General features: G+C 49.3%; 1 protein-coding gene across 10 annotated transcripts in view; it reads right to left on the reverse strand.

Moving 5' to 3' along the window:
- DNAH8 (dynein axonemal heavy chain 8) overlaps window positions 1–12,715 on the reverse strand; it is a 582,992-nt gene that overhangs the window by 223,878 nt on the left and 346,399 nt on the right. For 9 of the 10 annotated variants that reach the window (XM_056568656.1, XM_056568657.1, XM_056568660.1 and 6 more), the window contains 3 exons: window positions 4,138–4,278; window positions 2,972–3,209; window positions 110–252 (listed from right to left, as the gene is read on the reverse strand). In XM_056568656.1, coding sequence (XP_056424631.1) covers window positions 110–252; window positions 2,972–3,209; window positions 4,138–4,278 — 522 coding nt within the window. The remainder of the gene's footprint in view (window positions 1–109; window positions 253–2,971; window positions 3,210–4,137; window positions 4,279–12,715) is intronic. The other variant, XM_056568659.1, reaches the window with a different exon arrangement.

A 12,715-nucleotide genomic window follows, 5' to 3' on the forward strand; every position in this document is an offset into this window, starting at 1 on the left:
AATATGGACTTATGTTTATGGGCGATATACATGTGAAATACACACACCTCACACATCAATATAAGTTCAGCAGTTGTGTGATTATTTGAGGGAATGTACTTCTGCTTACTTTTTGTTGTTTTGCAATTGTGTCAATTAGAAACTGAGTCCGAACATTGTCAATATTTGGAACCAATATGGATTTGTAATCTGGAATGTAATCCTTTGGATAAGAATATTGTGACACTCTTTTACTCCAGTGCTCCCATTGACCTAAAGCAAAATGATACTGAGGATTAGAGATCAACATTTCTTTGTATTCAAATCTATACAACTAACATTAAACTTAAAGGGGTACTACACTGGAAAACATTTTTTTTTTAAATCAACTGGTGCCAGAAAGTTAAACAGATTTGCAAATTACTTCTATTAAAAAATCTTAATAATTCCAGTAGTTATCAGCTGCTGTTATGATCCACAGGAAGTTCTTTTCTTTTTGAATTCCTTTCTGTCTGACCACAGTGCTCTCTGCTGACACCTCTGTCCATTTTAGAAACTATCCAGAACAGGATAGTTTTCTATGGGGATTTGCTCCTACTCTGGACAGTTCCTAAAATGGACAGAGGTGTCAGCAGTGAGCACTGTGGTCAGGCAGAAAGGAAATTCCTGTGGATCATAACAGCAGCTGATAAGTACTGGAAGGATTATGATTTTTTAATAGAAGTAATTTACAAATCTGTTTAACTTTCTGGCACCAGCTGATTACATTTTTTCTTTTCCAGTGGAATAACCCTTTAATCTAAATCTGTTTTTAGTAAGCTCCCCCATAGCTTCCTATTGGAGGTATCGTTTGTGATATCCTTAGGATGTAGTTTAATATGGTTTAATACGTGTGATGATGAATCTGTACTTAGAATAAATTATGATACATATGTAACTAGCTGAATAGAAGAAAATAAATGCTGCCTTCTATGTAAAAAATATACCGTATTTTTCACCCTATAGGACGCACCCAATTTTAAAGGTGCAAAATCTAGAAAAAAAAGATTCTGAACCCAACAGTGATCTTCAACCTGTGGACCTCCAGATGTTGCAAAACTACAACTCCCAGCATGCCCGGACAGCCAACGGCTGTCCGGGCATGCTGGGAGTTGTAGTTTTGCAACATCTGGAGGTCTGCAGGTTGAAGACCACTGGATAAGGAGGTAATACTCACGCGTCCCCGCCGCTCCGTACCCATCACCGCTGCCCTGGATGTCGCTCCATTGCTGTCGCCGTGTCCCCGGGGTGTCCACAACGCTCTGGACGTCTTCTTCCCCGGGATTCACGCTCTCCGTCGCCGTCATCATGTCGCTACGCACGCCGCTCCTATTGGATGACGGGACGGCGTGAGCGACGACGTGATGACGTCGAAAGAGAGCGCCGGCCATAAAGGGGATCCCGGCATGGAGCAGACACCGAGGAGGCAGGTAAGGTCCCTCCCGGTGTCCTGTAAGCTGTTCGGGACGCCACGATTTCCCCTCAGCGGTCCTTAACAGCCCGACTGAGCAGCCGGGTTAGTGTCACTTTCCCTTCAGACGCGGCGGTCAGCTTTGATCGCCACGTCTGAAGGGTTAATACAGGGCATCACCACGATCGGTGATGTCCTGTATTAGCCGCGGGTCCCGGCCGTTGATGGCCGCAGGGACCTCCGCGATAGGTGTGTATTCGCCGTATAAGACGCAACAACTTTTCCTCCCCAGTTTTGGGGAAGAAAAAGTGCGTCTTATACGGCGAAAAATACGGTACTATGTATTTATGTCATTTTAAATGTATGTATTTTTAAATAACTTGTGTCTTTTTAACATACCGTATTTTTCGTCCTATAGGACGCACCGGCGTATAAGACGCACCCAATTTTTAGGGGCAAAATCTTAAAAAATAAAGATTTTGAACCCAATAGTGGTCTTCAACCTGCGGTCCTCCAGATGTTGCAAAACTTCAACTCCCAGCATGCCCGGACAGCCAACGGCTGTCCGGGCATGCTGGGAGTTGTAGTTTTACAACATCTGCAGGTCCGCAGATTGAAGACCACTGCAGGAGGAGGTAATACTCACGTGTCCCCGCCGCTCCGGACCCGTCACCGCTGCCCTGGATGTCGCTCCATCGCTGTCACCGTGTCCCCGTCGTTCCGGAACGTCTCTGCTGCCGGCCGGGTATCCTCGCTCTCCGTCGCCGCCATCACGTCGTTACGCACGCCGACGTACGTACGCGACGACGTGATGACGGGGAAGGAGAGCGCCGGCATACAGGGGATCCCGGCACGGAGCAGACACCAAGGAGGCAGGTAAGGTCCCTCCCGGTGTCCTGTAAGCACTAACCCGGCTATTCAGTCTGGCTGTTCGGGACCGCCGCGGTGAAATCGCGGCGGTCCCGAACAGCCCGACTGAACAGCCGGGTTAGTGTCACTTTCCCTTCAGACGCGGCGGTCAGCTTTGATCACCGCGTCTGAAGGGTTAATACAGGACATCACCGCGATCGGTGATGTCCTGTATTAGCCGCGGGTCCCGGCCGTTGATGGCCGCAGGGACCGCCGCGATAGGGGTGTATTCGCCGTATAAGACGCACCGACTTTTTCCCCCCAGTTTTGGGGAAGAAAAAGTGCGTCTTATACGGCGAAAAATACGGTATATGGCAACATTTGGTTTCTAATATTCAGTGTAGTTCACCAGAGCGAGAGATCTTTGAATTTTTGAGGAATGTTATATCTTTTCAAATGTTACCAAATATCTTATTCATGGACAGTCATGTATATTCCCAGCTTCACTGCATCTAATACTGGTATTCAATCACATCTTACATTTGTCACAGTAGATATAATCTATAAATATATTATTAATATAACTCCGTCATCAGCAGGGATGCCAAGATGAGTCTGCACCAATACAATAACTTAATGGTATCTAATACAAAACTAACAAGTGCAAAAAACTGACTATAGAATCTTCCATACCATTTTCATTTACTAGGAACTCAAACATTGATTGGCGAGCCCCTGTGTCACCTTCTGGTAAGTCCAATTTGCTTTCATGGTTTTTAAGGAAGGCTTCTAGACGCTCACGACTGTCCAGCTCGAGAAGTGCCCCTAAACTCCACATGAGAGCGAAGACAAATAGTCTGTGAAGGTGGCCGAGGTCTGGAGCAGCGCATTCGTCTTTTGTAGGAATACAGCCCTCTAATAGACTTATGGACTGCAGATGGAAACAAGATGCAATATTCATTTAAACACATAGAACTGTGTCAATGTTAAATACAGTTTTAAAATAAATATATAAAAATAGAAGTAAGTTATAAGAGTGGCAGCTAAAGGAGTATTAACATAAATGTTGCCCTCCTTGCAGTCAAGGGAGTGTGTCTGACACATTCACATGGCAGAATTTCCTAGCAGAAACCATAAGGGTATGTTCACACGGCGGAATTCTGCAGAAGAATTCAACCAGAAATTCTGCTGCAATTTCCTGCCCATTGGTTTTAATGTAATTTTGCTTTCCACAAAAAATATAAGACCAGTCTTATATTTTGCAGAGTTCTGCAGCAGAATCCATCTGAAGTCATTGGGGCTTGTATTTCATTGGAAATCATTGTTTTAGAATTTATGTGGAATTGCGGAAATTTTGCAGTGTGAATATAGCCTAAATATTCAGCTCGGAAATTCCAATGCAGCCGTCTCCTATTGTTTTCCATGGGATTCTGATGCACTGTGAACAATGCAGAAAAACTCTAAAGCGAAAATTAACATTCCGGACTTTGTAGAAAGAGTGAACATGGTGGATATTGTGCCATGTGAATGGGCCCTGAGACTCACTCCACACCCTAATTTAGTGTTCCCAACCAGTGTGCCTCCAGCTGTTGCAAAAAAAAAACTATCAGCATGCACGAATAGCCAAAGGCACTGGGAGTTGTACTTTTGCAACAGCTGGAGGCACACTGGTTGGGAAACCATGCTGTAGTTGCTAGTGACTCATGTTCATGGGCGGTTACTATATCTCTTTGTCAGGATGGGCAAAAGATATATTAATCTTATAAACAGCAACAAAGGTCAGTGACACATACAGCTCACTGACATGGCTGGAACAAAAAACTAAAGAAACCAGCAGAAGAGAGAGGAATACCATTTACCTGCATGATGTAATTGCACTCTAGAAGCTGCATTTTTGGATGAAGATTCAGATGCACATACGTATAAGCATCCTCAAATATCTTATCATACAAGGCTTGGAAAATATCTCTTTCTTTGGCAGAACGTTTATTTAACCAAGCCTGTTGGATGAGAAACCAGAAATCTGTAACTGTTAGTAAATAGAATACACTGTTCCCTTACATCCTACCAGTGGCACAGATGGGGTTAACCCCCCCCCCCCCCCCCCCCCAATGGACTGGTAGGACCGGGGGAAATTTAATGAGCCCAAAGTAAATTATTAAATAGTTAAACAATTAAGTCCCCCTTTAAAAAGAGAGAGATCACCCCAGCTAACAGTGGGATAGGCAGTGGTCTTGCCGATTAGGGTGGGGGGACCCTTTCTATACATGCCTGGTGCCTGCATATTTTTTGCATACCAATAATGTATTTTTCCTTTTTGGACCGTTACCTTGTGCTGGGCGGTATACCGGTTCATACCGAATACCGAATTTTTTTTCCTGCACAATATGTATTTTCCCATTCCCCCCCGAATGAATGAATTATCAGCCGCAGCGCGCTGTCCGCACATCAGGGAACTAATCATATGTGACCCACAGGTGCTGTACTGCTTCTCTCCTCCCCCCCAATGAATTATCAGCGCTGTGCTGTCCCCCACATCAGGGAACTAATCATATGTCACCCGCAAGCGCTGCTCTGCTTGTCCTCCTGTGAGTTGTGGGCCGCCGGCACTGGAACTCTGTACCGTACTACATATTCCTGTGCCCGGGCTGCAAAAATAAACTTTAACTCACCTTCCTACATTCCCCCGTTGCTCCAATATCGGCCTCACGCTGGGGATGGGAACGTCACAGAGCCGTCAGCCTATCACCGGCCCCAGCGATGTCCCACCTCGGCCGATGATAGGTTGAACGCGCTGTCCTATAAGCAGGGCCGGATTAAGAGCATCATGGGCCTGGTGCTGAGAATTTTTCTGGGCCTTTTTATGAAAATATTTACATAATATATAAAATGAAAACGCAAAGCAATTTTATTACTCGGCCGCACAAAGATATCAGTGACTACAGCACTGATGGGACACAGTCAGGAGAATACACAGTGATTTAAGTGACTGACAGGCAGGGCTGGACTGGGACCAAAAATAGGCCCGGGCATTTTTAAATAAGATGCCCATTTTTATGGTGGGGGTCAGACTGCTGGGACCCCCACCAATCCCCTCGGTTCAAGTGGCTCTCCAGCTGTTGCTAAGCTGCTACTCCCATCATGTCTGAAGAGACTCAGGAATTAAGGAAGTTGCCGTTTTGAAACAGCTGCAGAGCCACAGAATGGGGTAAATTGTCACCCATCATCACTACGGAACTTACAAATGACTCCAGAGCTGATGGGACAGTCAGGAGAACACACAATTATATCAGTGACCTGAGTGATGTCTTCTCTGTTGTCTTTCCTTTCCTTCTTTATCTGGTCCAGACGCCAGGACTTCTTCCAGCTCCATCTTCTCTGCAGAGTCTGATGCCCGGACATCATAGGCTCCATACATTGTCAGCAGATCCTCATCCTCTATATAATTACAATATTCATAATAACACGTTATAATTCTGCCAAATACTGTACCACCTGAATATAATACTGCCACGCACTGTACCCTCTAAATATATTATTGCCACACACTGTACCCCCTGAATATAATACTGCCACGCACTGTACCCTCTAAATATATTATTGCCACATACTGTACCCCCTTAATATAATACTGCCATACACTGTACCTCCTGAATAGAATACTGCCACACACTGTACCCTCTAAATATATTAATGCCACACACTGTACCTGTTACGCCGAGCGCTCCGGGTCCCCGCTCCTCCCCGGAGCGCTCGCTACACTCTCTCCGCTGCAGCGCTCCGGTCAGATCCACTGACCCGGGGCGCTGCGATTCTGCTTCCAGCCGGGGTGCGATTCGCGATGCGGGTAGCGCCCGCTCGCGATGCGCACCCCGGCTCCCGTACCTGACTCGCTCTCCCTCGGTCCTGTCCCGGCGCGCGCGGCCCCGCTCCCTAGGGCGCGCGCGCGCCGGGTCTTTGCGATTTAAAGGGCCACTGCGCCGCTGATTGGCGCAGTGATTCCAATTAGTGTCTTCACCTGTGCACTTCCCTATATCACCTCACTTCCCCTGCACTTCCCTGCCGGATCTTGTTGCCATTGTGCCAGTGAAAGCGTTCCTTGTATGTTCCTAGCCTGTGTTCCAGACCTCCTGCCGTTGCCCCTGACTACGATCCTTGCTGCCTGCCCCGACCTTCTGCTACGTCCGACCTTGCTTCTGTCTACTCCCTTGTACCGCGCCTATCTTCAGCAGCCAGAGAGGTTGAGCCGTTGCTAGTGGATACGACCTGGTCACTACCGCCGCAGCAAGACCATCCCGCTTTGCGGCGGGCTCTGGTGAAAACCAGTAGTGACTTAGAACTGATCCACTAGCACGGTCCACGCCAATCCCTCTCTGGCACAGAGGATCCACTACCTGCCAGCCGGCATCGTGACAGTAGATCCGGCCATGGATCCCGCTGAAGTTCCTCTGCCAGTTGTCGCTGACCTCACCACGGTGGTCGCCCAGCAGTCACAACAGATAGCGCAACAAGGCCAACAGCTGTCTCAACTGACCGTTATGCTACAACAGTTACTACCACAGCTTCAGCAGTCATCTCCTCCGCCAGCTCCTGCACCTCCTCCGCAGCGAGTGGCCGCTCCTGGGCTACGCCTATCCTTGCCGGATAAATTTGATGGGGACTCTAAGTTTTGCCGTGGCTTTCTTTCCCAATGTTCCCTGCATCTGGAGATGATGTCGGACCTGTTTCCCACTGAAAGGTCTAAGGTGGCTTTCGTAGTCAGCCTTCTGTCCGGAAAAGCCCTGTCATGGGCCACACCGCTCTGGGACCGCAATGACCCCGTCACTGCCTCTGTACACTCCTTCGTCTCGGAAATCCGAAGTGTCTTTGAGGAACCTGCCCGAGCCTCTTCTGCTGAGACTGCCCTGTTGAACCTGGTCCAGGGTAATTCTTCCGTTGGCGAGTATGCCGTACAATTCCGTACTCTTGCTTCAGAATTGTCCTGGAATAATGAGGCCCTCTGCACGACCTTTAAAAAAGGCCTATCCAGCAACATTAAAGATGTTCTGGCCGCACGAGAAATTCCTGCTAATCTACATGAACTTATTCACCTAGCCACTCGCATTGACATGCGTTTTTCCGAAAGGCGTCAGGAGCTCCGCCAAGATATGGACTCTGTTCGCACAAGGCGTTTCTTCTCCTCGGCTCCTCTCTCCTCTGGTCCCCTGCAATCTGTTCCTGTGCCTCCCGCCGTGGAGGCTATGCAGGTCGACCGGTCTCGCCTGACACCTCAAGAGAGGACACGACGCCGCATGGAGAACCTCTGCCTGTACTGTGCTAGTACCGAACACTTCCTGAGGGATTGTCCTATCCGTCCTCCCCGCCTGGAAAGACGTCCGCTGACTCCGCACAAAGGTGAGACAGTCCTTGATGTCTACGCTGCTTCTCCACGTCTTACTGTGCCTGTGCGGATGTCTGCCTCTGCCTTCTCCTTCTCTACCGTGGCCTTCTTGGACTCTGGATCTGCAGGAAATTTTATTTTGGCCTCTCTCGTCAACAGGTTCAACATCCCAGTGACCAGTCTCGCCAGACCCCTTTACATCAATTGTGTAAACAATGAAAGATTGGACTGTACCATACGCTTCCGCACGGAGCCCCTTCTAATGAGCATCGGATCTCATCACGAGAGGATTGAACTTTTGGTCCTCCCCAATTGCACCTCGGAAATTCTCCTTGGACTTCCCTGGCTTCAACTTCATTCCCCAACCCTGGATTGGTCCACTGGGGAGATCAAGAGTTGGGGGCCCTCTTGTTCCAAGGACTGTCTAAGACCGGTTCCCAGTAACCCTTGCCGTGACTCTGTGGTTCCCTCAGTAACCGGTCTCCCTAAGGCCTATATGGACTTCGCGGATGTTTTCTGCAAAAAACAAGCTGAGACTCTACCTCCTCACAGGCCTTATGATTGCCCTATCGACCTCCTCCCGGGTACTACTCCACCCCGGGGCAGAATTTATCCTCTCTCTGCCCCAGAGACTCTTGCCATGTCTGAGTATGTCCAGGAAAATTTAAAAAAGGGCTTTATCCGTAAATCCTCCTCTCCTGCCGGAGCTGGATTTTTCTTTGTGTCCAAAAAAGATGGCTCCCTACGTCCTTGCATTGACTACCGCGGTCTTAATAAAATCACGGTTAAGAACCGCTACCCCCTACCCCTCATCTCTGAACTCTTTGATCGCCTCCAAGGTGCCCACATCTTTACTAAATTGGACTTAAGAGGCGCCTATAACCTCATCCGCATCAGAGAGGGGGATGAGTGGAAAACGGCGTTTAACACCAGAGATGGACACTTTGAGTATCTGGTCATGCCCTTTGGCCTGTGCAACGCCCCTGCTGTCTTCCAAGACTTTGTCAATGAAATTTTTCGTGATCTGTTATACTCCTGTGTTGTTGTATATCTGGACGATATCCTAATTTTTTCTGCCAATCTAGAAGAACACCGCCAGCATGTCCGTATGGTTCTTCAGAGACTTCGTGACAATCAACTCTATGCCAAAATTGAGAAATGTCTGTTTGAATGCCAATCTCTTCCTTTTCTAGGATATTTGGTCTCTGGCCAGGGACTACAAATGGATCCAGACAAACTCTCTGCCGTCTTAGATTGGCCACGCCCCTCCGGACTCCGTGCTATCCAACGCTTTTTGGGGTTCGCCAATTATTACAGGCAATTTATTCCACATTTTTCTACCGTTGTGGCTCCTATCGTGGCTTTAACCAAAAAAAATGCCGATCCCAAGTCGTGGCCTCCTCAAGCGGAAGACGCCTTTAAACGACTCAAGTCTGCCTTTTCTTCGGCTCCCGTGCTCTCCAGACCTGACCCTTCCAAACCCTTCCTATTGGAGGTTGATGCCTCCTCAGTGGGAGCTGGAGCTGTTCTTTTACAAAAAAATTCTTCCGGGCATGCTGTCACTTGTGGTTTTTTTTCTAGGACCTTCTCTCCGGCGGAGAGGAACTACTCCATCGGGGATCGAGAGCTTCTAGCCATTAAATTAGCACTTGAGGAATGGAGGCATCTGCTGGAGGGATCAAGATTTCCAGTTATTATTTACACCGACCACAAGAACCTCTCCTACCTCCAGTCTGCCCAACGGCTGAATCCTCGCCAGGCCCGGTGGTCTCTGTTCTTTGCCCGATTTAATTTTGAGATTCACTTTCGTCCTGCCGATAAGAACATTAGGGCCGATGCTCTCTCTCGTTCCTCGGATGCCTCAGAAGTTGAACTCTCTCCGCAACACATCATTCCACCTGACTGCCTGATCTCCACTTCTCCAGCCTCCATCAGGCAAACTCCTCCAGGAAAGACCTTTGTTTCTCCACGCCAACGCCTCGGAATCCTCAAATGGGGTCACTCCTCCCATCTCGCTGGTCATGTGGGCATCAAGAAATCTGTGCAACTCATCTCCCGCTTCTATTGGTGGCCGACTCTGGAGACGGATGTTGTGGACTTTGTGCGAGCCTGCACTATCTGTGCCCGGGATAAGACTCCTCGCCAGAAGCCCGCTGGTTTTCTTCATCCCCTGCCTGTCCCCGAACAGCCTTGGTCTCTGATTGGTATGGATTTTATTACTGATTTACCCCCTTCCCGTGGCAACACTGTTATTTGGGTGGTCGTTGATCGATTCTCCAAAATGGCACATTTCATCCCTCTTCCTGGTCTTCCTTCAGCGCCTCAGTTGGCTAAACAATTTTTTGTACACATTTTTTGTCTTCACGGGTTGCCTACGCAGATCGTCTCGGATAGAGGCGTCCAATTCGTGTCTAAATTCTGGAGGGCTCTCTGTAAACAACTCAAGATTAAATTAAATTTTTCTTCTGCATATCATCCCCAGTCCAATGGACAAGTAGAAAGAATTAACCAAGTCTTGGGTGATTATTTGCGACATTTTGTTTCCTCCCGCCAGGATGACTGGGCAGATCTCCTTCCATGGGCCGAATTCTCGTATAACTTCAGAGTCTCTGAATCTTCCTCCAAATCCCCATTTTTCGTGGTGTACGGCCGTCACCCTCTTCCCCCCCTCCCTACCCCCTTGCCCTCTGGTCTGCCCGCTGTGGATGAAATTTCTCGTGACCTTTCCATTATATGGAGAGAGACCCAAAATTCTCTCTTACAGGCTTCTTCACGCATGAAGAGGTTCGCGGATAAGAAAAGAAGAGCTCCTCCCGTTTTTTCCCCTGGAGACAAGGTATGGCTCTCCGCTAAATATGTCCGCTTCCGTGTCCCTAGCTACAAGTTGGGACCACGCTATCTTGGTCCTTTCAAAATTTTGTGTCAAATTAATCCTGTCTCTTACAAACTTCTTCTTCCTCCTTCTCTTCGTATCCCTAATGCCTTTCACGTCTCTCTTCTTAAACCACTCATCCTCAACCGTTTTTCTCCCAAATCTGTTCCTCCCACTCCTGTTTCCGGCTCCTCGGACATCTTCTCTGTCAAAGAGATCTTAGCCTCTAAAAAGGTCAGAGGGAAAACTTTTTTTTTAGTGGACTGGGAGGGTTGTGGTCCTGAAGAGAGATCCTGGGAACCTGAGGACAACATCCTAGATAAAAGTCTGCTCCTCAGGTTCTCAGGCCCTAAAAAGAGGGGGAGACCCAAGGGGGGGGGGTACTGTTACGCCGAGCGCTCCGGGTCCCCGCTCCTCCCCGGAGCGCTCGCTACACTCTCTCCGCTGCAGCGCTCCGGTCAGATCCACTGACCCGGGGCGCTGCGATTCTGCTTCCAGCCGGGGTGCGATTCGCGATGCGGGTAGCGCCCGCTCGCGATGCGCACCCCGGCTCCCGTACCTGACTCGCTCTCCCTCGGTCCTGTCCCGGCGCGCGCGGCCCCGCTCCCTAGGGCGCGCGCGCGCCGGGTCTTTGCGATTTAAAGGGCCACTGCGCCGCTGATTGGCGCAGTGATTCCAATTAGTGTCTTCACCTGTGCACTTCCCTATATCACCTCACTTCCCCTGCACTTCCCTGCCGGATCTTGTTGCCATTGTGCCAGTGAAAGCGTTCCTTGTATGTTCCTAGCCTGTGTTCCAGACCTCCTGCCGTTGCCCCTGACTACGATCCTTGCTGCCTGCCCCGACCTTCTGCTACGTCCGACCTTGCTTCTGTCTACTCCCTTGTACCGCGCCTATCTTCAGCAGCCAGAGAGGTTGAGCCGTTGCTAGTGGATACGACCTGGTCACTACCGCCGCAGCAAGACCATCCCGCTTTGCGGCGGGCTCTGGTGAAAACCAGTAGTGACTTAGAACCGATCCACTAGCACGGTCCACGCCAATCCCTCTCTGGCACAGAGGATCCACTACCTGCCAGCCGGCATCGTGACAGTACCCCTGAATATAATACTGCCACACACTGTACCCTCTAAATATATTATTGCCACACACTGTACCCCCTTAATATAATACTGCCATACACTGTACCTCCTGAATAGAATACTGACACGCACTGTACCCCTGAATATAATACTGCCACACACTGTACGTCTGAACATAATACTGCCACACATTGTACCCTCTGAATATAATGCTGCCACACACTGTACCCCCTGCATATAATACTGCCACACACTGTACCCTCTGAATATAATACTGCCACACACTGTACCCTCTGAATAAAATACTGCCACACACTTTACCCCCCGAATATAATACTGCCATACACTGCATACCCTTCATCCCATCTTCTGTCTTATCAACACCCCCACCCCATGCTTGGTTAGCTTATCACCCCAATGCCCCCTCCCCTCCACCACATCCTCGCTATTCTCATGACTCCATACACCCCACCCATCCTTTGCTCTTCACTCCCGCACTCCATATTATTCCCCCCCCCATCCTCAGTCTCATCATTGCAAACCCCACCCCCCATCCTCAGTCTCATCATTGCAACCCCCCCCGCACCTCATCCTCAGACTCCTCATCATCATAATTGAACCCCCCATCCTCAGTCTCCTCATCATTCCACCCTCATCATCATCATCATCATCATTGCACCCCCACCCACACCCCATCCTCAGTCTCCTCATCATTCCACCCTCCTCCTCCTCATCATTGCACCCCCCCACACCCCATCCTCAGTCTCCTCATCATTCCACCCTCCTCGTCCTCATCATTGCACCCCCCCACACACCCCATCCTCAGTCTTCTCATCATTGCACGCCCCCCAGCTTCCCCTCCTCCTCCTCCTCATTATAATTCCACCCCCCCAACACTCCATCCTCAGTCTCCTCATCATTCCACCCTCCTCCTCATGATCATCATTGCACCCCCCCCACACACACCCCATCCTCAGTCTCCTCATCATTCCACCCTCCTCCTCCTCATCATTGCACCCCACAGCATCCCCTCCTCCTCATCATCGCATTCCCCCCACCCCATCCTCAGTCTCCTCATCATTGCAACCGCCCACCAGCCCCATCCT

Source organism: Hyla sarda, chromosome 3 (assembly GCF_029499605.1).
Source record: "Hyla sarda isolate aHylSar1 chromosome 3, aHylSar1.hap1, whole genome shotgun sequence".
Lineage (NCBI taxonomy): Eukaryota > Metazoa > Chordata > Amphibia > Anura > Hylidae > Hyla > Hyla sarda.